Source organism: Gallinula chloropus (assembly GCF_964237585.1).
Source record: "Gallinula chloropus genome assembly, chromosome: 1".
In the NCBI taxonomy this organism is placed as follows: Eukaryota; Metazoa; Chordata; class Aves; order Gruiformes; family Rallidae; genus Gallinula; species Gallinula chloropus.
Window position 1 is genome coordinate 131,586,545 of NC_140085.1, and position 26,620 is coordinate 131,613,164.

The 26,620-nt window shown below is 45.3% G+C and overlaps 1 protein-coding gene across 1 annotated transcript in view; it reads right to left on the reverse strand.

Moving 5' to 3' along the window:
• The window catches only part of REPS2 (RALBP1 associated Eps domain containing 2), a gene marked incomplete at its 5' end in the record, with an annotated part of 103,755 nt that extends 82,975 nt beyond the window's left edge, over positions 1-20,780 (reverse strand). Inside the window, one exon of the mRNA XM_084279655.1 lies at positions 20,535-20,780. Coding sequence (XP_084135781.1) covers positions 20,535-20,780 — 246 coding nt within the window. The remainder of the gene's footprint in view (positions 1-20,534) is intronic.
• Positions 20,781-26,620: the final 5,840 nt, after the last annotated feature.

The following is a 26,620-nucleotide window of genomic DNA, read 5'->3' on the forward strand; positions in this document are numbered from 1 at the left end:
CTTGGATTGCGTGCCAATTCACATCTTAAGAGCAGCAGCCTTTTTTCCTTCTAACCCTTGGCCTTATACTTTGCACAATTTCTGCAATAAATGGAAGAGGAGCCCTGCAGAGCAAATAGTTTATCGTGCAATTAAACCCCACAACACGTTCACAAAAAGAGGCCAAAGCGCAGCAGCTTTAAAAAGAGCAAAACCACAGAAGACTTTCAATAAATTCATATTTTAGCCAGCACGTAGCGCTTTGTATGGCTGCACTACCAACTCTTCCCTTCCGTAAGGGCTGTACCGTTCAAAAGATTTCCTTCTCTGAGACTCACATTAAATGGCACCGTGTGAATTCACTAGCAAAGCTCATGGGCTGATAAAACCCCCAAGTTTAACTGCTTTGTTAGTTTGGAGCCTAACCGAGAACAAGCAAAAGCATTCGTACTTAACAAATACACTCTTTCCCCTATTTTCCTTGCCCAAACCATTTAGAGTGCAGGGACCCACTTAAGCTTTTAATTCCCTCAGTGCTTTTGCACAGGAATCTGCCAGCTTAGTAGACTTACAACAACCACTTTGTTCAGCATGAGAAGTAAGGTAACAAGGAAAGCCCTACTCCGGACACCCCTCTTCACCCTGGCCCTGCCTATCTGATATCGCCCGACCTACCTGCTGCTGCTCAGCAAGAGCGGTGCCACAGAAAGCAGTGTCTCAGGTTTTGTTGGGAAGCTAAATTTCAGGCGTTCTTATCATTGCCAGCTTGCAGAAATCAAGTTTAAATGTAACACGAAGATTACACTTAAATAAACTGGGAGAGGAGGGGAGGAAAGCACTGTTGCTACATTTCTTCATTTGAAATCTTTTCAACTGTGGCTTAGTTGGATCTTCCTGTTGAAACTAGGTCTTCAGTCAAATACCAGGAGTCTTTTCTTCCACATGTGTGAATACTTAAAAGGAATTTAGATTGCATTTCATCACTGGTTTTGGGAATAGGTTGAAAGGAAGAGAGAGGAGGAGTTGAGGTAAGATAGTGCCTCTTTTCCCCCTCCCACCCCCTTCCAAGTTGCTTGCATAGGGGTAGGGAAGAAATACCGATTTTACACTTGTGCTCCTGCGTGACCCATCTGCCAAGTAACCAAAAAGCTACCACCATCAGGTACCTGCTACTCACCACCACTGCAGGTTCAATGTTTCACTGCTGACTAGTGCAAAAGGGAGTTTTGTCTTTCTTCAGCTTCTTAGCCACACCACCTTTCTTATAAAATCATTCTATTGGCATGTGAACAACCCATTTTCAGACTCTGGAAACAACTGCTTTGTGCACAGTGCTCAGCACTTTAATCCACAGCACTTTTTGCTTCAGAAAACAAACCAGTATATGCATGTTTTGTAACTTCTATCTGAAAGACTCTTGGATTTTATAGAAGATGCGCTACATCAAGGTAAAACGATTTTTTAAATAACCTATGCCACTATGTTAGCCCTGAATTAAAACAGCTTGCCTGCTCTAACTAGTAATAAGAAAATGAAGTACAACATTGCATTATACAATAAAATACATATATATATTCTAATTCCCTGAAAAGTTTCTGGTCAGTACAAGTTCTTGAAATATCGTGCAGGAGGGGAAATCAAAGAAAAAAAAGTCTTCTCAACAGGCATGGCAAGTACAAGAAAGAATAAACTCACTACAGTTTCAAAACTGTGTTTGGGATGATGTCAAATATTTCTAAATCCCTGCACTCTATGTACCTTACTAACACAAAGGGAGGTGTTTAGTACTGACAGATAAAATACAGCTTTGAAGAACTGCATGCCTGTGGATGCAGACGCACAAAATCTGGATGGTTTTATTTCTGCCAAATGAAGACAACTCTGTTAGCTTTTCCTCCTGAATAAACAGTGAGAAATATAAGCATCAATTGTTTATTTGTAACTTCTTAAGCAAACAGTCATGGGAAAACTGTGACAATCGCAAATATTCCGTTAAACCTTCCTTGAAACAGCCACATCCTTGTAGACACCTGCTGGTTTAACTTATTTCATTCTTCCAGATTCAGAAATACTGAAAAAATTTGTTCACAATGAACAGAATCACAAGGTTGGAAAAGCTCTTTAAGATCATCAAGTCCAACTGTTCTCATCCTAAGCTAAACCATATCCCCAAGTACCTCATCTACCCTTTTTTTTTTAAACACATCCAGGGCTAGTGGCTCAACCACCTCCCTGGACAGCCTGTTCCAGGCCCCGACAACTCTCTCAGTAAAAAAAAAAAAAAAAAAAAAAAAAATCCCACCAAGTAATGTGAAAATGATCCAATTAAACCAGAGCTTACAACGGAATATATTTGTACTCTGTACCTTTCTTTTTATTGTCATAATATTTGGGCACTGTACCCTAGGCACTTATTGTTTTTAAATCCCTCAGAATTGCTTTCATAATAACAATTCTCACAACACTGAAAAATCTTTGGCTCCATACTTCAATGTCAAAAGGAATTAATTCTAACTGAAAGAATACAAAAGCTTTTGTCCTTTTAAATAAGATATTTTAACAAGCTACATAATTGTATTATTGCACATCAAAAGTATAAATTCAATTTGTATTGCACAGGAATACTAGATCTTTTTTTTTCCCCAGCCTGCTGAAAGAGGTGGAGGCATTTCCACAGAGTACTAAACTTAACAAAATCTTGACACTCCTCACAGGAAACTTATTTTCTACAAGAACTTTGGAAAGGATTTGACTTGGATTCCTGTGCAAGATACTTACAGTCTGTTTAGACCCAAATCTACAGCAGCACGACGCGCAGATGTGAGCGCAGCATATAAAACACCAACACGCTGGCATCAAATAAAACTTTCTGAGAAAGTCCCAGAGGAGCAGAATGAAAGGTAACAAAACAAACAATTTAAGAGCTTAACTTTTTTTTCCTATATCTCCTTATTAAGCATTCTGCAATAAAATTGTTCTCATGGCGACTGCTGATCTTCTCTAACTCTTGACAGACACATACAACGGCAGCCATCCAACTTATCTTGCCGCCATAAGCTTTGCATATGGCTCATTTTTTAAGGAATGAGTAAGAAACACTTCCTACTCAACAAGATGTTTACCATGAATTCCTTCCCTTAGAGAGTTTTTTGGGTAGGATTTGGGTTCTTTTGTTGTTTTGCTGGGGGTTTTTTTGTTTAAACAGATTGGCGCCAAAATTTCTAACTGGGACCCTTTGAAAATGGGTCTCCTTTTTCTGGTCCACAACCAAGGTTGTTTTCAGGAATGAAAAGCACACAAGAGGAAGCCACCAGCCACAGGAACCATGTTTTAAAATCAGAATTAAAGCGGGGGAGGGGAGAGGAAGAACACACTGACAAACAGACCATGGGATACAATCCGTCATTTCAGCTCCTCTGCAGGATCTATAAATTCAAGCCTGCTTTGGGGAAAACCTAAGATGTTTTAATAAATATCGAAACCTTCACAAATTCTTTACGCTGAAGCCCACAGAGGTGAGGGGATGGTCTTGGGGCGGTCAGTGTCCTGGCACACTGATGGATGCAAAAGATCCTGCAGTCAGTAAATGTGTTTTGGCTGTCTTGGGGGTTGTGGTCAGCAACACGGTCCAGGCACACAGCAGACCTGCAACTAGGTGGCACAGCCCCATCCCCAGCAAGGACCTCCCCCGGCACTGCAGCTCCCCAGGGGCCACAGAAAACATCCTGACATGCCTAAGGAACAAGGGCACACCTCCTCAGAGCCCAAAGGAAAGCTGACATGAAAATCCCTCTTCTCCAAAGAATCACATCCGTATAGATTTTATTCTTTACGATACAACCACTTGTATATTCATCTATCTCATTATTAAATGATACTGCAAGGTTCTTGGAAGAAAAGTTTTCTTTATTTTCATTTTCCCATTTCTGACTCACTGTAGAAATGTCCAAACATGTAAATGACAGTTTGCAACATTAAACTAAAAGGAGTCAACGATAACAGCTGGCTTGAAAAGAGAGAGGAATCATCTGTCCTTCAAATCCTCTGTAGGCAGCCCCTAAACATGGGGCTAAAAAACCCCAAACCTCACAACAAACAACTTCTTAAATCTAAAGGTAAGGTAGCAGTAGAGTACATTGCCTGTAAAACTTGGGAGAGTTTTCAACAGGGATTAACAAATTGCTCAAGAATGAGACAGAAATAGGATTTTAGTGTGGAAAGGACAGGATGTCTAGGGATGTCCTGAGGACCTTTCCATGCTTGCAGATAATGCAGCTCCCCATAAAAGTGAGGCTGCATGATCACACCACTCAGCTTGAGGTTTTCAGAAGATGCACGGACTGTGCAAGCTGGGTAAACATAAGCGTAGAGCATTTCACAACATGCCAAGAGACCGTTAACATGTACCTTACAGTACCTTTGACTAACACATTGCTACAATTTTTCCATAAAATTTATTAACTGGTGAATCTTAAGCAAAAGCATACATATTGAGTAATACTCCTCAAAACCCTAGGCAAGAATGTTAACAGTAACAGATCACTGGATTGATAGGCTGAGACTAACAGGATGAGGTTCAACAAGGCCAAGTGCACCTGGGACGTAACAACCCCATGCAGCACTACAGGCTTGGGGAAGAGTGGCTAGAAAGCTGCCTGGCAGAGGAGGACCTAGGAGTGTTGGCTGACTGCAGACTGAATGTGAGTCAGCAGCATGCCCAGATGGCCAAAAATGCTAATGGCATCTTGGCTTGTATCAGGAACAGTGCGGCCAGTAGGTCCAGGGATGTGATTGTGCCCCTGTACTCGGTGAGGCCGTACCTTGAGTACTGTGTGTGGTTTTAGGCCTTTAGAAAGACTTCGAGGCCATGGAGCGTGTCCAGAGAAGGGCAACCAGGCTGGTGAAGGAGCTGGACAGCAAATCTTACAAGAAGTGGCTTAAGAAACTGGTGTTGTTTAGCCTGGAGGAGGCTGAGGGGGGACCTTATCATCACCTACAACTACCTGAAAGGAGGCTGTAGAAAGATGGGTGTTGGTCTCTTCTACCCAAGCAACAAGTGATAGGACAAGGGGGAATGGCCTCAAGCTGCACCAGGGCAGGTTTAGATTAGACATTAGGAACAAATTCTTCACCAAAAGAGTTGTTGGGCATTGGAACAGGCTGCCCAGGGAGGCAGTTGAGTCACCGACCTTGGATGTGTTTAAAAGATGGGTAGATGAGGTGCTTAGGGCTATGGTTTAGTAGAGGACAGGTATGGTTGGACTCAATCTCAAGGGTCATTTCTAACCTAGTGATTCTGTGATTTCTGAAATAATTTTGCATTCCAAACAGTCTTTCAGACAAACCACATTGTGAACATTTTGGGTATCTCAAGACCTCTAACACAAAGTCAGAAGGTACCCAGTCAAGCAATGTTTGGTGCATAATTAGATATCACTAAAAGATTTTTTCCAAAAAAAAAAAAACACTCCAGCAATGAGATGGATGGGGGTGTTTGTTATTTTTAAATTCCACTGGAAACAGTTGTGTCATTTTTGCGCAAATATTTCCCTGCTAACGTTTCTGTAATGCAAGTTTAAAAAAAAAAAAAAAGAGGCAAATTTTCCTTCCAAGCTGAGAAAAAAAAGAGAGCAGAGACATAGCCAGAAATTAAGGAAACTGTGCTACCTATTTCTACACACAGTAAAACCCACCAAATTTTATAAAGATAAATCCACATGAATAAAAACCTGTATATATTTTCAAAAGGTGACAGTGATCCTCTTTGTTAAGAGTGGAATAGACATCGAGACAAATAATGAGATAAACCCACTGCAGGAGAAGTATTTTGGGCTAGGACATAACCTGATTGTACAGGAGATTCAGGCAGGCGGGCTCTCCTGCGTGCCAGTGCAACATGGGCAGCTCCTGCACCACAAGCAGTGAAACTTCTGAAGGGAAAGCGCTGCTAAACCATGTAGACTCATTAAACACAGCTAAATGAATGCCTCCTTTCAGCAACAAATGAGGAAGGAGCAAGTGGCAGTGAAGTTGGGTATTTGATTTAGAAGCAGCTATCCACAGTGACATGCTGATCTGGCACACTGTATGTGAGGGGCTCACCTGCTTGTTGCACCAAGTACAATCCACCTGTTCATCTGAATCCCTGACACAAGGTGGGACATCACTTGGGGTGAGGGGGAACCTGAGCCAAAGCACAACTGGAAAAAAAACCAACCAGAGCAACAGAAGAGCCCAGCAACAGAATGGGCCCGTTCTCTCTAGCTCCCAGGCAGATGGCAGCTGTAACCGCCGGAAACACTGGGAGGAGAAAGTACTGGCGCTAAAGGACCAAAAATAGTGCTGACACACAGTACTGACTTCCCCGGGAGTCAGAGGGAATGTACATGGCAGAGGGGCAAGCAATGAAATCTGGGCTGCACCTCCCTGCTGGTGTGTGGGGCACAGGACACCTTGCCAAGCACAGCGCGAGCGGTAACTGGCAAGTCCCGAGGGGCTACACCAAACCTCACGATGGCAACGGCATGTTTAATGGCTGTATGAACAAGAATCCGTCTCCAAAGCATCAATGTTGAAGCAGATGCATTTTTCTCAATACCAGAAAACTAAGGAAACCAAGGTGGTGAGAGGACTCAGCTCTAGTTGCAAGGAAACCTTCTCACTGCAATACATTTTTGCAAGATTCACAATTAAAAAGAAAAGAGCCATAAGCAAAGCTGACAAAAAAGAGCAAGAACACATCCCTTCCGCTCCTCTTCCCACTATTTATTTGTTTCCTGGCAGATGCAGAGAAGTGCTGAACCAGCAGCTCTCTTGGCTGGTGGAAGTCACCAGCTGGAACCAAGGGGAACAAAGAGCAGCGCAGGTGGAGCCTCGTGGGAAGGGACTGGGGGCGGTGGGGTGTGGGGCAGAGAGGGAATGAAAATAGCGACACAGAGCAGACACAGAGAGACTCGCCTTCCTCCTTTGCTCCTCTCCGTTCTCTATCACAGTAACTATTTTAATGCTATTCCACATCCATCTTTCATCTCATTCCCACACCACTGTATTAACTACATCAGTTCTAGTACAAAGTTGCCTTTAAGCAGGAGAAGTGACAAATGCCAACTTTCTCTGGACCCCTGTCTTGAAGTGACATTCCTCTACGGATTCTTTAATATTTCATATGGCTTGAGTTCACTTTGGGACTCTTTCCTCAGCAGGAAAATTAATTGGCTTTTCTTTTAATGAATTACCTTGGTCTTTCACTTAACTCTTCAAAGTCTCTCGATATACTTGAAATTTTGTTGCAACAGTTAACAGATTCAGAAGTTATTACTGGGCTGAGCTAACAGCACCATTGCACAAGCCACCTTTCTTTCAAAAACCAGGCCAAAAAAACCCCAAACCGTAACATGGGAAGTCAGCAAATTTTAGATCACACTTAGAAAGAATGAACAGTAACAAAGGAGACTCTCTCATTTTTGTGCTCTTTTTTTTTTTTTTTTAAATGTAGGAAATGTCAAGACCTTTCAGCACACAAGCCCATGGTTAGCCACCCAAGGACAGCAAAAAGACCATTAGTTGCCAAGTCATTCCAGCAGGAGATGAAACCTGGTGTTGGGCAAAGAGGGGGTGACACGTTCAGCAAGCTGCTAACAGGGAAGCTGGGGGAGGATGCCTTCCCCACTGCCTACATAACACACCCAGAAACTCAAAGGCCTCTTCAGCCATTTGACCCTTTCATGGCTTTCAGGGCTGATGGGCAACCACACAAGGACATACATAGCATTCATATTCTGCTTGCAATGTCATTAATACATGAGTGACTGCTGCCACGGAGGGGTAACCTGCGCGTTCCTACTGCCAAGGAGCACTTCCAGCACAACGCTTGCCACAGGTCTCCCAGAGCCACCAAGAAAAGGCTAACTCGGAATGAAACACACCCTAACAAGATACTAAAAACACAGAGAGGCAAACCTCTAACAGAATAGAGACCACAGCAGCAAAGGGAAAGAACCATTTTGTATTTCACAGCACTGAGAAGTCATTTTAGGTTAAACTTTTTTAAGCCTTAAGTTTGGGAAGTGGCTCATTGACACCAATGAGTGTTAGCTTATGATTCAACCCCCCCCTTTCCTTGGAACTACACAACTCCAGTACACTCTGTGGCTACAAAACTACAGCCCCAGCCATTGCACAGCAGCGAGCTGGTTTTGAAACGGCTTCATGTCCTTCTAGAAATTAAAACTGCTGTACGATGTCGCTTGCAAAACACGTTGTCTCACAATAGCCATCAAGAGGCAAAGCAGAACTCCAAGCATTTAGAGCTGGCCCAAACCATTTCACTATTCAAAAAATAAAACCCAACCCAAACCCAAGTTCTCTGCGCTGTGTCCAATCACATATGAACCGTGCCACTGCTGTGGAAACTGCAGACATGCTGCTCTGGGCAAATGCCAATTTGACCATAGGACAGTTCTGCACCTATTTAAAGCATTATATGCTACCAGAACTCTCCATATGGAAGGGAATCAGGAACACGAAAAAATAGATAGCACTGCTCACCCATTTCTTTAAATATATTTTACATCTACAGCCCTTGACACATTGCTCCTCTTTCCCTGCATTAAAATGTCAAACACATTTTGAAACATAACTTACCCTGAGTCACCAAGTTACTGGAAGGATGGCCCAAATATGCCTGTGCCTGTCTCAGTATTAATTTGTTACTAATACTTGCAAACATGCCAAGTAACTTAAACGTTACAGGACATTAAAAAAATTTAAAAATTAAAAAAAAAAAAAAAAAATCCGCTTTTGGATGTTTCCCCTGCTCAGAGATATTTACTTACTTATTTTAAGACCCGTCCTTCAGTATCTGAACAGAAGACCTTCACCCCAGTTCCAGAGTGCCCTGTTTTGTTGCAGGGCTTAAACTCAGTAATTATACTAAATAAAATGCCTTGCCAGACTTCACTTAAAGCTTTACCTCTTGCAAACGTCTCTTGCAATCAAACATATGCATGGTAAATAACACAGTCTTTAAAAACAGCTAACGAGCATTTCCTAAGGAGAAATGTTCCTTTGGAGAGTATCCTCCTCAAGGTCAGTCCTGATTCAGAACAGATCAAATAAAAGATATAATTACTATGATACAGCTGGGAGGTGAGGAGGGAGAGGGAGAAAGGTAAGTAATGGATAACTTGGTGTAAGTAACATTAAGAATTATTTTCCTGCCAACACCAGCACTACCCAGAGCTGCTTGCTCTTGTTCTGAAACTACATTTGCTCCAGCCAGTTAACCCAACATCTGTCCCACCGTGAAGTACCACGGGCTCTAACATCATCAGTCCCAAGGCTCCCCACCCTGGTCCCTTCCTCTCACAACATTCAAAACATGTTTTGACAGGCACGACTTCACAGCTGTATTATTTTATAAGTGTACTATACCTCCAGAGCAGTAATTTAGTGCTGTTTTTAAAGCAGCCCACGGTTAAGCCTGGCTAGCAGCAGGCTACAATACAAGCACAAAACACCCCAACCCAACCCAAGCACACTCCTTGTCACGGTGGTACACGTCCGTCACACGCCAGGTGTGGAGAACAAAGCCGCGGCTCTCCGTTTCTAACCTTGGTGACATCTCGTGGGAAACTCAACCTAAAAACAGAGTAAGATTGTGCAGTTATTTTTGTGTTTGGGAGTGGTTTATTTGGGTTTGGGGTGGGGGAGGGCGGTTCGAGGGGTTTGCTATTGCTGAGGTTTTGGGGGTTTTTGCTATTGAAATGCTTTTTGTGAGACCATTCAACACCTCGGTACGCAAGCTCAGGCCTCAGCATACCTTTCAACCTTACGTCACCAGGTTCCAGCCTGTTTCACCTTCTATCTGCAGCACATGTTTATGTTTATAACCTGCTCGTCACCACAGTATCTAAAGCATCTAATATAAGTCAGAACCAAGCAGCTTCCTGGTTCCTGCTTTTCAATTGTTCAATGACAGAGAACAAGGGTTAACTACACAACAGGGATTTGTTTATTTTTGCCTCCTCATCTCCCAAACCAGCTATCCCCCAATACACACGCTGGCCACCTGGCTGACTCTTTCAAGCTTCTCCAATCTCTTCCACAACCACCACTTGCAATGAGATTCACCACTGTCCTGCTCCTACCACCTCCCAGCTCCCTCATCCTCAGGTAAGGTCTCCCCTTGCCTTACATTCTTATCTTGGGAAACTACTTTTAACCTACTTGTTTTTTATGCCTCCTAACCAGAACCGTAATGGACCAGGTAGAAGTACCAGAAGCACAAAAACCTGCTGGGAGGCACAAATGTTGCAGTTACTAAACCCACAAAGTAACCAGAAGTAACCCCCAAAGTAAACTAGAAGTCAGCCGACAAGGATCTATGGAAACACACTGTCCCTTTGGCATAGCCTTGTATTTCATTTTTTCCTCCCTCTCTCTGTTTAAGAAGGGAATTACTGTATTTTAGGTCCAAAGGAAAAAAAGTCAGGAGCCCTTTTTATCACTAATATTGAATTCAGAGTTTACAGAAAAGAAGAGTCTATGGCCAGAACATATGGGACACATCTACATAGCTAAAAAGGAGAACATTTCTAGCAGCTACAATTATCTAGGTCTTCCACAAATCCCAACAATGACAGAAAAAAATCGTGCTTCAAAGATCTAAACTATTTGCTTTGCACTTCTCAGAAGAAGAATCAATTACGGACAACTCCGCATGGCAGATCGGACACTTGGCATCTCCCAGTCCTCAGTCTTTTATAATTAAAATTATGTCAGCAGAATGCAGAACTGAGAAACAGGACATTTTGAAAGCAGAGGCAGAAAGTGCTTCAAATTGCTGAAAACTGCAAGACTTAATACCCAAGAAGTGATGAAGAACACATGCAGAAACCCTGACAAATCCTCACCAACTAGATGGCAGTCACCAGATCTAGCCACCTTGAACCAGACTAACTGAAAATACTGCAAAATACTGAGTTTCTTCCTCAAAATTTAAAGTAAAATAAAATAAAAAATAAAAAAAAAACACCAAACAAAAAACCCACTAGCAACAAGCCAACAAAAAACCCAACCCCACTCAGTTTCCCAATGAGTTTTTCAAATTTCTGCAAGGAAATGAGATATATTGTTTTAGGTTGCCTTAATACAAAGGTACCACAGAGCCTCATGGAAACTGTATTTTCCATGCTCAATGCTTCACACACTTGTGATGTCTCATTCATGAGACACCACATCCTCTCTTCCAAACAAGCTGCCTGGCCACCATCACTGCCACATGCAAACACAGAATTAGTGTAACAGAAAGGAACAAGGGATGATGTAAACCAACATCCTCTTTCACAAAATTTATGTATTTAAGATATGACAGTGCTTTAACACCTAAGCAGTTCAAAACAAAGTGGTTTGATTTAGTTTAATAAATTACATGTTTTTAACCATTTCCAAATCAACTTCTCTTGTGCCCTAGAAGACTGCTAGAAATTATGGCATTTCCCATAATTCTGGGTTTTGTTTTGCTTTGCAAAGCAGGACCCAACTAATACAGAAGAGAGACTTTGTGACACAAGATGCATTTTTGCGACAAACAGAAACATCTTACAGACTTATCTCCCATTTCATCAGCTTTTTTTTTTTTTTTTTTTAGAATAAGCTTTTCTCCCACAGTTACTCTAATATATTCTAGACTGGCTGCCCCAGAAAAGACCTGATGGTCCCTGTGCCCATCCTGTTTTATCACACACCGCATGCTTCCTGAGCTCATTTCCCCGATCCTTACATTACAGCAGGTACTTTGCAAGGCAACAGAATCACAGAATCACAAGGTTGGAAAAGACCTTTAAGATCATTGAGTCCAAACGTTCCCATCCTACGCTAAACCACATCTCTAAGTACCTCATCTACCCTTTTTTTAAACACATCCAGGGATGGTGACTCAGCCCCCTCCATGTGCAGCCTGTTCTACATCCCGACAACTCTTTTAGTGAAGAATTTTTTCCTAACATCTAATCTGGACCTGCCCTGGCACAGCTTTGTGCCATTTCCCCTTGTTCCTTCTCCTGTCACCTGGCTGAAGAGACCATCGCCCACCTCTCTACAACCTCCAAAGACAACGAACACACGAACATTATCCTCTACAGCTGTGCCATTACCTTCATTAATATCACTTTTAATTAACTCTCAACTAAAGAAGGATTTTATGAACTATTTTTATAAGACTGAAGAGGCGTCAAAAGACTTCTTAACTGAAGGTGTACCATTGTCACTCTATTGCGCAGAGGACACCTCTTGCCCTTCTGTGATCTTACACCCCACTCACCTCTAGTCTGAATCAACGCATCACTTGGAGAAGCGGCTGACTTTTGCTTTTTTTTCCTCTTCCATATCGCTAAACAAAACCCTAAAATTATCGCCTTTTCACCCAACGTGCTTGCACCTTATGTGCTGAAAATGCATCATTCAGCCAGTGAGAATCTGAACCAGGTGTTCATCCTCAATTCAGCTAAAGAGCACAGGACTTCAAAGCAGCAACATCAGACAGAGTCAAAGAGGACACTGTCTCCAGTGCCCATGCACAGTACACCAGCATTTTATACCACAACTTGCATTTGCATTTCTGTCTCTACACAGCAAAGCCCAGGCAGTCCGTGACTATTAAAACATACAGAAGTTCTTATAAAGGCAGAAAAGAGGAAGGAAAGGGGGAAAAAAAGGTTAATAAATTCATAAATCGGGCTATTGAGTTGGCTTTGCCTCCCCTCCCATTTATTTTTGTGTTTGGCATTTAGAACCTCCAAGTACTTCACCTTTAACTGCTCCGTGGCTGTTGGTAACAAAATAATCCTGACTGCCTTTGTTAGCTCACAGCTCCTATCATGTTTCCCATATGATGAGACACATTGTTTTATTCTGGAAGACCATCATCTTGGCTTTCACAGGACACCCTTGTGCAAATTATGCCAGAAGTAAATAATGCATGAAATGTGAAACGTTACCTATGCCAGAGCTGATCTAATGTTTCTTGGTGTGGAAAGAAAGACTTTAAGAAGAAAGGATTAAAAAAAAAAAAAAAAAGAGAATTTGAAAAGGACATGCCAAAAAGCACTTGAAATTAATAACAATAATAATAATAATGTAACACTACAGACATTCACTATTGAAAGTAGAATTCAGCTTCATGACTCATACCGCAGCGAGCGAGCAGACACCACGGGCCGCGTTCAGACAGCTTAAACTGAAGCTCAGCTTAAATTGAAGCTCAGCCAAGTGCTTCCCATCAGCCAGCTCTAAATTTTCAGTGCCACCAAGCCAGTGGGACTGAGGAGGTCCAAGCCCAGCATTTCAAGCTTGGCCCTGCTCAAAGGAGCAGCTCCCCACCACCTTCTGGCCAGAGAAGAGGACCGACTGAGGTGCACATTCAGATTTCGGGACTATGCAGATGCAAGGGTAAGATTACTGGAAGAGCCGTTTGTGGCTTTTTGGGATGGGGGAAGAGTGCATGGGGCAGAAAAAACCCCAACAAAACTCCACTGAAATCAAAAATAAAGTGCTTTGATAGTAGGCTACCTAAATTTCCTCATGTACCGCCCAGTCTAAAATCATTGGTAGCATAAGGCACCTTAACCTCTATGTTTGTGAGGCAGATTCATGGCAGAAAAGAGACAAGTCTGAAGAGATAAAACCCTAATTTCATATTTTTTGTATATCAAGATCCATCCCAGTCAAGATTAGAACAAGGCTTTTTTTTTTTAATATAATTTTTTGTTTCACCAACAAGAAATATTTTAAAACATATTTAAAGCAACCACATAGCTTAATATACATCTTAGTTTTTATTTCACAAGCAATTTGCTCCATTATCATCTTTAATAAGAGATACACCTACTTGCGCAGGTACGTGTTCCAGATGCAAAGTCAAATTCAGACGAAAACTGGAATTCATTTAAAAACACAAAGACCATCTTCATCTGCTACAAAATGAACACCTCACATTTCTTATGTGCACAAACATTTGGAAGTTTATAGAAGTGTTTCATCCTGTAAGCACTTTGGTAAAAAAGCGAAGTGTAATTTGCAGTTACTGATTTAGGTGACTATTTCTGGACACTGTGTCCTACCAGCTGACCAAACGAATGGATCTCATCGTGTGCCCCCCATATCCTTCCACATCATGACTGCTTCTAAACCACAGGAAAGACAAAAAAACCAAAACCCATGTCCTTCCCAAGAGCTCCCAGTCTGATGCAGTGGACACCCAGTTATGCTCCTGAACACACCAGAAAAAGAAAACATTCCCTCCGTTCAGGAAAAGGGGATTACTATTTGTCCTCAGCGGGTTTTCTACTCCAGCAACTTTTTCTAGTTAATTATCTACTGACTCAGCTGTTCAACCATTTGACTGTCTTCAAAAGTTGAACTAGAACATATTGCTCATTAATGTTTTATTTAACCATACCGTTGGTGTGTTTAGATGTTAATACATCAAAGAATCTTGCGTTACAAATGCTGTATCAAACACGTCTCTCGATTCACAATGTTTTAAATTTGAATAGATTATTTATCCCTATTCCTTGTCACAGAAATGCTTGTTCCACCTTTCATAAACCCCTCTCAGCTAAGCTTTTCAGCTCAGCTCAGCTAAATTCACAGCAAACCCTCTTTTGCAGGGGCAAGGTGGGGCTGGAGGGATGTCTGCGCTAGATTCCCTCACTGAAGCAGCTGAATTCTGCCTATTCCATCTGCTTTGCAAAACGGACTGTGGACAGCCTCGACCGACCTGTATCTAGGAATCAGGACACCAACAGGATATTGCTGCAGATGGAAGCAAAAGAGGTTACGCTCAACTGTTTGGTGAACCCACTGCCTTTGCATAAGCACCATGACAAACCTACTCATTTAAATAAAAATAAAACTCATTCTTTATCATCACTGCTTTATACTGCAGCAATCTCTCACAGAGAGAGTTCCTCAGTTCCATGGCAAGGGATCTTTCTTCTCCATCCCTCCCGTAGGTCTACTTTAAATCGCTGGCACGGCAAAGCACCGTTTCACCACAAAATAAACTACCTGGTTCACACTCAGGTGTAATGAGGGCGAAGTGCTGAAGGCCGCAGGCCTTGGCCAGGCTAGTTCTGACCATCCCACTGCACACCCGTGACGACCAGGGCCAGGAATCTCTGCTTGTGCAGAGTGACTGAAATACGCTCGGGAAGGAACAGTTTCCACAAGCCTTCTGCTGCATATCTCAACACTGAGGCACTCAGAACTACTAATCTTTTAAGTAATGACCACTAAATGATAGTTTACATGATAAACAATAGCTTAAAGACATACCAGGACTTTCTACCCTCCCCTAGCCCCCCAAAATGTAATATATCAAGACTGCTTCAGGTGAAGTTTTACTCTTGGCCTTGGTATAATTTAGATTTATTTTTAAAATAAATAATACCACTATGTTTTTTACTTCTGCAATTTGCGTGTCCCTACTTACATAAACACAAGTTTGCCTGTGACTGTAAAAAGGCAATGACAGTTTGGAGATTTCTGGGCAGATTTTTTTGATATTGAAACACCAATTTTCCTTTCCTCTTCTTGCTGTACCGCTCCCAGGAAGGTGTAAACATCTTCCCCCAATTTTGATTCTTCCTGACTCAAAGATATCAGTAGGATGGAACTTATCCTCATGTGCTCTATACCAAACATCACCTTTTGATGGACATACTGCTAGTCAGTTGGTTAACTCACATTTCCAGCACTAGCATAGTGCCAGATTCCATCAAGGGGCACAACAGAGCGAATTTTACCATCGGTCCAGACTTCCCACACTAAAAAAGCTCCTATTTTAACTGCTGTGGTTCTTGTTCTTTTCTGCCTATTTGAGGCAGACAGTTAATCCCACCCCAGCTATCATGCAGGTACCAATTTACGCTTATGGAATTAAAGAAAAAGTATAGAAAAGCCCACCCTTACTGGCTTTTCTCCAAAGAAACATCAACTTGGCAATTTATTTTTTTTTAATCTATTCACACTTCTGCTTTTTGAACAGAAAAATATGGTTAAACTGTAGAGTTGTAACTATAGAGACAAGTCACACAGTAAACACAAATTAACACACGAAGCCTGTGGAAGAAAAGCAAGATCCCTATTCACACAAAGCTGGAAGGAGAATCCCAGTTAAAAATGCAGTGTCTGTGCAGCTCCAGTGTCTCACAATTAGTCCTTGCCATCCTCAGAGCTCAAAATAACACAGCATGTTCATTTGCAGAGGGAAGAATGCCTTTTCTTTAAAAAATCTGATCTCTGTGCTGATAGCACAAGTCAGCAAGTAAGACTGGGGTTTATAAAAACAGGAATTAAAGATAGCATCGGGCGGACAAGTGAGAATTAATCAAGTAAGTATAAGCATTTCAGTGTAAATCTTGAATCCATAGCCTGCTCCGTCATTTCTCAGACAAAAGTCTTCAGAGACCACAGCAATACAGACAAACAGTAAAACCAGCACAAGGTACCTCTCCTTTGCTGATCGGTGGGCAATGACTCTGTAAGGAGCTATTTTATCTGAAATCCAGGCAGATGACAGCCCACCGGCATGTGGCACAGGTAACAGATGCCCTTCGGGGTCCCTGACTCGAGGAGCTGTGCTCACTGGCGGATGGCTTCAACATGGGGTCGCAAAGCGACTGCCCAAAACAAGACCAGGCAAACCAGCCACCACTGACACGTGTGGCACAGTGCTCGCTCTGGGGTACCGACATCCCAACACACTCCGGGAGCATAAATATAACAAAGCGTTACTGGCACCCCAACAGACTCATCAGTCCTGGCTATACTTGTAGAGATCTCCCCTGACAGATCAATACTGAGCTACGTAACCAAGTGTGCTGTGGGATTGTGCTTGCTTCAGTGATATTTTTGTGGCCCCAGTGAGTTCAAAACATTTATTTTTTTAGGGATTTTCCTTTTGTACAAATTCAGGGTTTTTTTCCCCCCGTTACTAGGAGCCAAAACATAAGGAACACTATTTGCAATCTAACCATAAGGAGTAAATGTAAATCGGGGTGGTGCTATTCAGGTTGTTCTGTTTCTGACAGTCTCTGTAACTCCATGACACAGGGATAGTCTGTTCCTTCCTCCATTAACAAAAGCATTGTAAAAAAGAAAAACCAAAAAAACCCCACAATCCAATCCTAGCACGAGATTATAGACGTTTTACAGAGTTACTTTAAAAGCTCCTGGTGAAAGATCTCCCACAGGCTTTGCGCAAGTCTAAATAAAACGTTAACAGTTTGGCCTTTAACCACACCATACAGCCTTTAGGCAAGGGAGATACTGATACAAGTCCCCAAACCCCACGCTGTCCTGGCCCTGTCATGCCCTTCTCCACCCTGCGAAGTGTTTTTAATTTCAGCGCTAACTCCAACCATTTTCCCAGCCCTGAAACAGCTCTTGCCCTGTTCGTTCTTCCACCCCTTCTTTAAAGAAAGTGAGATCGGCACAACCACTGCCGTACCCTACCACCCAGCAGAATAGCTGGCTTCTAATGAGCCTGGGCTTAATGAATCTGCGTTCAATCACTTCATTCTTATAGCAAGAGCCGGGACTCTCGGGTGCAGCCATCTGCTCCTACCAACCCGGCTGCTCTTGGACTTTTTCCCGTTTATTCCAGCATTTCCTCTTCTGGCACACGCTCACGCGTCCCCTACCTGCTTCCTGCATCTAAACAACCCCTCGGATCACGCCAACTAGCCTTAAACCAAACAGAACCTTTGCCCGTTTGCAGCTCGGGAGCACGCGCGGCTGCTTTGTCCCCCCCCCAGGAACTGCCACATCCAACAGCTGTCCGCCGGCCCCGGCGCCCGCACACGACCGCTGCCGGCACTACACGCTCCGCCATGACAGTTAAGGAAGGTGGAAGGAGATTCCCCTTGACCCCTGTAAGCACCTTCCTGATCAACAAGAAACCTTGCTCAAGGACTGCGTAAGGAATCTCAGTGAGATGTGGCCCACTTCCTACGCAAGTTCAAGTCCCCCAAGACAACTGCACATGTCCAGGACTTGGCTGTGGCACTGAATGCCAGTTCTAGAAGCATGGGGATCTGTAAAAGCGCTCCTCAATGAACACCCTGAGTACAGAGAGCTGCAAACTGCACACCTCTTACAAAAGCAGTCCATAGCTGCAACTTGTTGCAGCCCACACAAGGTCCAGGGAATGGCGTTAAGTACCTTCTGGACTGTGCAGGATCTGCACAGTAGAAATCCAGGACTAGTTTCCAGTCCAAATTCATTTCTGGCATGGCAAAACTCAGTATGACCATTTCTCTGCGGGTCGGTAGGGGTGCCTGCACACTAAGCACTAATTGTGACAGATGGGGATTTAAAAACACATTAAAAAAAAAACAAACCAAACCAAAAACAAACCACCACCAATAGGTTTTATGGTCAACAATTATTTCAAAGAAAAATGTTATCTTAACCCAAACAAGCTGCCTCTGCTTAAAACTGGTGTTCTCTGAAACTAGCAGAACACACATACCATGAGTCTTGTTCCCATAACTGTTACAATGGCAGCGGGTTTTAACCAGAAACTGTTCATTGCATCTTTGGAAGAGGATTAAAGACAAAATATCAGCAAATATCTCAATGTTGTGGGGTTTGCCCCACCAAAAAAAATCAACATTTCCTTTTTTTTTGTTTTTCCTCCTCTTTAAACACATTACATTAATTCAGTTTTTTCTTAAGTTCCAGTAGGTGTTAGTAAGACTACCAGGCTGCGGTAGGTTTTGAGGACAGCTCTAGCTGTAGAGCAGAACGTCACTGTGATTAATGCCATATAAACAAGAGGGGGAGGGCGGGAAGGAAAAAGAGAAACAGCCCCAGATCCCACAGGCCTTATTATCTGAATATTCCTGAAGCCAATTACAGGCTTGTTTCCCAGTAACATTTTCCTCACAACATAAATATACCTGGAAATAATCTAAAATTATAAAAAGCAAGAACATTTAAAAAAAAAAGAACAAAAATTTCCAGGCTTAAGATGCCCATTACTATCAAAATGACTCCCAAAAAAGGCTATAATACAGTAATAAATTTCACTTGACTGGTAGGGTAAGGAACTACACAGCAAAAACAAGAGGTTTCTTCCATCCTTCTTCGGAAAATGAAGTGACTAATACCAAAGCACACAAGTTTCCTCACAGGGCTTTAGGACGGTTCTTAAACATGCCTCTTTATTTATTTAAAATGAGGTCTCTTTCTCTTCGCAAGAGACCTTCCCTTGGTGCTAGATCTACGCAAAGATCTCTACTTTCACCTCCCAACATACCTGCAAGACCAAAGCTGCCACCTGGCTCAAACCAAAGCAGTTCTACTGTGGCAGGTAACATTTTTGTTGTGCACCTCTGGAGCCATCACTGAGGTAGAAGTTTGGTACCTTCTGGCGGTGCCCAATTTCCATGAGACTTTTTTTCCCCCCCCCACCCCTGCTTGATAAATAACAGCCGACCGAAGAACAGGGTTCCTTAAGGCTACTACATAGAACAAAATAAATAAAAATAAACCCCCAACACGGTCACCCTACCTCTAGTTTACTGCCAGGAGTATTATGCAACTACCGTGCGTCAGTCGAATTACTAATCCACAGGTGGAAGAGACCGCAAGTCCAGCTCTTTCCCCTCACTGGAAACCAGGCGGCAGGAACCTTCCTGCACCCTGACCGAGCTCCTCCGCAGGGCTAAGGAGGGTTTTTGCCTCACGGCCTCTGCCAGGAGAGCCTCTTCTGGGACCCTGCCGCGCTCAGGGACCAGCAGCCTCTCGCCTCCCACCTACATGTGTTCGCTCTCCAGGACAGACGTACAAACGCCACGACGGCACTTGACCGACAGAAACAACGCTCAGGAAAAAAAACCAACACGTGTGTGTACATATATATATATATATATATCAGGAATTCAGCGCATCGCACGTCCGTCTCGGCTCGGCAGCCGCTGCCGGCTGCAGGGCACCGGGGGCCGTTCTGAGGCAGGCGGTGGCATTACCACCCTGGCCCGGGGGGGTCGCGTACGGCCGCTCGAGGGCTACGCGTGACCTTACTCTCCGTCCAGCGACGCCCCGTGCCACCGCACCCATGGTGGGACTTGGGACGCCGCCTACCCCCGTAACCGCACCGATCCCGCCGCTTGCCTGGAGCGGGGGGTCCCCACAAACCCACAAGAAGAAGGAGGCAAGAGACACAAAGCCGCCACAGACCCCGCCACCCGCGCCGCTGCGGTGAGAAGCCGTGCCCCGCTCCGCCCGGCGTTCCGCCGCCGCCCGCAGTGCCCCGCCGCCGACGACGGGGCCGCCGCTCGCTCCGAACCCGCGGGCAGGACAGGGCAGGACAGGGCAGGGGAGGGCAGGGGAGCCGGGCTATCGGCCCGCCGCGAAGCCCCTAACTTTGCGGCGGAGGCAAAGCCGGCCCCCCTCTCCCGCAGGGGCGAGGGAGCGGATTTCCCCCCTCCCCTCCCCCGCCGCCGCACCCCGCAACTTCGGGGCGAGCCGGCCGCCCCACGACCCACCTGGTGCAGAGTGTCCGGGGGCAGCTGGGAGGCCCGGAACAGCTCGCCCACGCTGCTGCCCCCGGCGGCCGCCTCGGGGGGCGGGCAGCACCGCGAGAAGAGCTCGGAGTAGCGCTGCTGCTCGCTCTCGCTCAGCGGCAGAAGCAGCCCCCCGGTACCGGCGACAGTAGTGCCAGCCGTAGCGGCGGTGCCAGCAGCAGCAGCGGCGGCGGCAGCGGCGGACCCCCCCACCGACCCCTGCTCCATGGCGGGGCGGAGCAGGCAGAGCCGCGCGGTGGGGCAGCGGGTGCCGCGCCGCCGGCAGGGGAGGCGTGGCGGGCGGGCGTGAGGCGGAGCCTCGCTGCGGCGGGGAAGGTGCAGAACCCGCCCCCCGCCCGGTGCAGGCGCCGTGCTGGCTCCGCAGTGCCCCGGTCGCCAGAGCCCACACCGCGGTCGGGAGTCGTTCCCGCCGCTGCCTCCTCCTCCTCCTTCTCCTCCTCTTCTTCCCGGCCCCGCCTCGACCCGCCGCTCCGCCCCGCACCCAGCGGCACCGCGCCGGGACCCTGCCGGCCGCGGCCCCTCACCGTTCCCCTGCCCTGCTCGCCCGCCTGGCTCGGCCCTGCCCTGCCCTCTGCCCGGCTCCTTCTCCTTGTTTCATTTCTCACGAGTTTGTGTGGTTTTAATCTTTTAGGCGCCGACCGCCAGCACTTGTCACCAGCCGCGGGATGTGGGTGCAGTGTGGGGCAGAGCGCCAGTGTGCCGTGGAAGCCCCATGGGCTCAGCACGGCAGCTGGATGGGTGCAGAGGCGTCGAAACCCCTCACACGGCTGCGTGACTCACCTTGCCACCCCCACCATGCCCCTGCCAGCCCTCCTGGGCTTCCCATACCTGCCCCACTGGCACAGCCCTGCTCCAGCACCCTGGTGAGGGGCTCAGTCTCTCGCCTCCCACCCTGCAACTGTCGATTTTGCAGAGGAAAGAGCCCTGTGTTTACAGAGACAAGGTTCCTCCTTATTACTTCTCTGCCAACACTCCAAATGTTCCCCTTGCAAGTCGAGCCCCACCTGAAAAGTCAGGTGGGTCACAGCCGGGGGTCGGAAGGCTGGGAATCTGTGGGTGAAGAGGCCGCTTGTGGGTCTCGCGCTGGTTTTCAGTGCCTTTCCTGCCAGCAGCTCTCTGATGTGTTTCAAGGAATGAGGTCATCAGCCTGAAGGTGATTCTCCTGGACACAGATGATATGCGAAGAGGTGTCTCCATGGTGGCTCTGGTGCTGACCTGTGCAGCCTGGCCCAGAAGAAAACCGATTACCCTCTGTGTGCTCACAGTCCTGTATGGTCAGCAACACATGGTGAGCATTGTTAGCCATCTTCCTAAATACAAAAGGCTTAGGAAGTCAAAATGGTTCATTTCTTACATAGAATCATAGAATCACAGACTTGTTAGGGCTGGAAAGGACCTTACAGATCATCTAGTTCCAACTCTCTGCCACGGGGAAGGACACCTCTCACTAGACCAGGTTGCCCAAAGCCCCATCCAACCTGGCCTTGGACACTGCCAGGGAGGGGGCAGCCACAGCTTCTCTGGGCAGCCTGTGCCAGGCCCTCACTGCCCTCATAGTGAAGAATTTCTTCCTAATAGCAAATCTATGCCCTTCCATTTTAGAACCATGTCCCCTCATATTATCACTACATGCTCTTCAAAAAAGTCCCTCTCCAGCTTTCCTGTAGGCCCCTTCAGGTACTGGTAGGCAGTGATAAGGTCTCTCCGGAGCCTTCTCTTCTCCAGGCTGAACAACCCCAACTCTCACAGCCTGTCTTCGTAGGAGAGGTGCTCTGATCATCTTCATTGGCCCTCCTCTGAACCCATTCCAACAGTTCAATGTCCTTCTTATGCTGGGGACTCCAGAACTGGAGAGAGCTGATTAGAGGTGCAGAATCACCTTCCCTGACCTTTTGATGCAGCCCAGGACATGGTTGGCAGCGTGGTCATTTACTATTAATTCTGGCAAAATATTAAGTGCAAATTTAATCATTTTACATAACATTTTTTACTGGAAAATATTAAGTTAGAAATTGCTTATCAGTTTAGTTTATGGTCTGTAAAGCCAAAAAAACATTTGCTAGTTCATCACCTCCGTCCTTGTTAACCAAGACCCATTATCTCTTCTTAAAATCTTTTTAAAACTACTCTTTCTACTTTAATTCCTCTAATCTGAAATCTGTGTCTGTTCTCCATGTTAACACTGAAAGGGTTGATAGTTGCAGTTATTGATGGCTGAATAATTGATGACTGTGTTTAAGGACAAAAGTGTTACAGGGAAATCTTTGTTCCTTTAGGGACATTGGACTGTATTTTCTCATCTTGAAATATATCTTTTGGAAGGAGGGTGAGTATGTTTCAGAAACTGAATCCTGTAGCCCAACTTAAAGTGGCAAAGACCCCTAATAGCAGCTCAGACTACTGAGCTACTTGAGTGAGTCCTCTTGAGAAGACTCTGCAGAGCAAAGAGTGAATGATTCTTCACCTGGAGAGTCCTGTGATGTCACCATCCTTTTCCTGTATCTGCAGTCAGGTAGAAGATGCTGGTCAGAGAGCATGGTACCAGCCACATGGAGATGACACAGGGCTTTACCGAGCTATCACTATATTAAATTATACACCTATCAGGAAAATAGAATGATATCTTCAAATTCGCTTACAGAGGAACAGCTGTCTTACAGCTGAACTTGAACAACAGAGGTGTTTTGCTGGGCAAGCAAGGAAGACTGTCAATGATTTGTGCTAGTTGTGCATTTCCCTGAGCTTGAAGGTGCTTATTGATCACTGACCAGCTCAGTACTTGCGATGCCGATGTCTGGGCATCCTTTGACCTTTACTTATGCGTTGGCCTCAGTTCCTCTAAGTTTTCCTAAGGTGAATCATGGCAGGAAGATACTGGAAACACCCACTGTCCCCAAATACAATAGTCTTGTCTGTTGTGTCAGCCACACCTCTCACTGCAAATAAACACAGATGCTTTTTTCTTGTTTTGCTTTTACTTTTTTTTTTTTTTTTTTTGGCTTTGGACAATTTTCTCTTCTTTCTTGACCTGTAAAACTGGCACTCCCCTTTCCATATGACCCACTTCATTAGAAAAGACAGAGTGGCATCAGTCAGTCAGAACCAGCCTACCTGGGAAATACCATCTCCAATGTGTCGTCTCCGAGACACTGCAGAATTGAACCCCCACAAGCTGAGGTAGGAGGCAGGGAAACCTGTGCCTCTTATTTCCGCAAAATCAGGTCTGAGCGTAAAGGTGCAACAGACGTGAGCTGGAAACCCCGTGAGCCCGAGCGCACCTTTGGGGAAGAAAGCAGGGGGTGCTCAGGTGTCTGCCTGCCCCCTGTGAACTGCAGGGGTCCAACCACACCAAGTGAGCCTGCTGAACCCAATGAGGAGCATAAACCCACCCTGGGTGCTGCTTTCTGTAGACCAGTGCACTTCGGTTTCCTCTCTCTGCGATGGTGTTGACAGTCCTCGCGTGTGAGGGTACGTTAGTTCAGACCGAGAGGCACTCCATGGTATCAGAAGCTATGCAAGCATCATAGGAAGAAGCCTCCAACCTTCCTGTTTACAGGGAAGTTGTGATGTCATCGCAGGTTACAAAACTCCCCTGTAACTGAGAAACACTGTGTATCAGTGAATCAAAACAACTTAAGTATTTATTGTTTTCTGGGGAAAAAAAAAACCTCGGTAATGTAAACTGGATGGAAATCTGACTTACCAAAAGGATGGCTTAGCTCTGTGTGTGGTCCTCCTTTCCTCCCCACCCAAGTAAGAACGCGATGACTTTCTCTAGAAGCAGCCAGCAGCAGCCCTGCAAACAATTGTGCGATCACGTGTGGGAGGGAGAGCGAGGTCACAGTAAAAAAATTAAAATAAACAAGTATCACTTACAAAGATGTGCTAGCAGGAACAGTAGCAATATGCATGACAGGTATATTTTTTCTTCAGGATAAAACCATCAGTATAAATTGCCATGTATAACATGACATGTAATACATAATCACCAGTAAAAAATCCCTCCCAATATTTTGGCATTTAGGGGATCCTGGGAACTATTTTTATTTGAGCAGTACAGCCAAGGTCCCTTCACTCAAATGTGTATGTTATTTCACTTATCTTAGGGGACAGATCATGTCAAACTTGCCCTGGCCCAAAAGTCATGAGACCTGGCTGGGCAGCTGCTTCCCATTGACAGTAAAAACATCCTACATATCTCTGAGCGAAGCTTCGGAAACACAGGGAAATGGTTGGCTGGAAAACTGTGATTTAGCTTTTCCCAACTCAGTGCAAGTGAATCCCACCCATTGTTCCCAATATCAATTTTATTTTTATTTAATCTCATAGCAAAATGGAAGAGGATTTTGAAGACAAGCAACTGGTGGGCGGGTTTCCCGCCCGCGGCATCAGGCATGACAAGCTTGTAGTTCCACGCGTCGATTCAGCATGCTAATAATACTCTTATTACTCTTTGCACTGGTGCTTACATGAAGATACTCCATCTCTATGAAAAAGAGGAGAAATGGCTTGTGAACTGTAAAGTTTGATTCCCTGTTTTCCAGCTTGTTAATACCTCTGGTGCCTTAAAACCACCCGAGAAATAGTAGCTGTTTCGTACCTCTGTGGATGACACCAGCCTGAGGCAGATGACACCAAGCTGAGTGGTGCGGTTGACACAACAGAAGGAAAGGAGCCATCCAGAGGGATCTTGACAGGCTGGAAAGATGGGCACGGGTGAACCTAATGAGGTTCAACACTGCCAAGTGTCAGGTGTTGCACTTGGGCCGGAAGAATCCCAGAGATAGATACAGACTGGGAGAAGAGCTCCTTGAGAGTAGCCCTGCTGAGAACGACTTGGGGATTGTGGTGGATGAGAAGCTTGACATGAGCCAGCAGTGTGCTCTTGCAGCTCGCAAGGCCAATGGTATCCTGGGCTCCATCAGAAGAGGGGTGGCCAGCAGGGACAGGGAGGTGATTGATCCCCCCCTACTCTGCCCTCGTGAGGCCCCATCTGGAGTTCTGTGTCCAGGTCTGGGGGCCCCAATACAAGAAAGATGTGGAACTGTTGGAGAGGGTTCAGAGGAGGGACACAAAGATGATCAGAGGGCTGGAGCACCTCCCTTACGAAGAGAGGCTGAGGAGCTGGGCTTGTTCAGCCTGGAGAAGAGAAGGCTGCGGGGGGACCTCATTGCAGCCTTCCAGTGCCTGAAGGGAGCATACAAACAGCAGGGGAATCAGCTTTTTAAAAGGGTAGATAATGGCAGGACAAGGGGGCAATGGATTGAAACTAGAGGAGGGAAGGTTTAGATGAGATATTAGGGGGAAGTTCTTTACAGAGCGAGTGGTGAGGTGCTGGAACAGGCTGCCCAGAGAGGTGGTGGGTGCCCCATCCCTGGAGGTGTTCAAGGCCAGGTTGGATGGGGCCCTGGGCAACCTTGTGTAGCTCCAGGCCTGGAGGTTGGTGGCCCTGCCTGTGGCAGGGGGGTTGGAGCTCTGTGATCCTTGAGGTCCCTTCCAACCAGGACCATTCTATGATTCTATGGCCTATTCCTTGTTTTCATAAATGAGAGATTACACCCTAGGTGAAAACTGCCTTCTCTAAACAGATTGTGGGAGACGCAGTTCATGCCAGGTTTTTTTCTGTAAGCAGCTGAGTGCATCATACGGAGTAACAGTTGGAGTCACGAGATATTTGACAAATATCCATATATTTATTATTTGGGTGGGGATGGAAGTAGAGAAGGAGGACCACACACAGAGCTAAACCATACTTTCATAAATCATGTTTCAACCCAGTTTACATAACTGACAATATTTTTCATGCAAACAATAAATAAATTGAATCGTTTTTATACACTGGCACGTACAGTTTCTTAGTTACAGGAAAGTTTTGTAACTCATATCACAACTAGTTGTGTTTAGAAGAGTCTTTTTGCCAGGTCCTCTTACAAAGATTTACACATGTAGTGCAAGCTTTGGCGGCACAAGGCTAGCCCCGTGCTCACATCAGAGTAAGAGCAAGGCCAAAAATAGTATACTCCCTTTTAGGTAACTTTCCAGGAAAG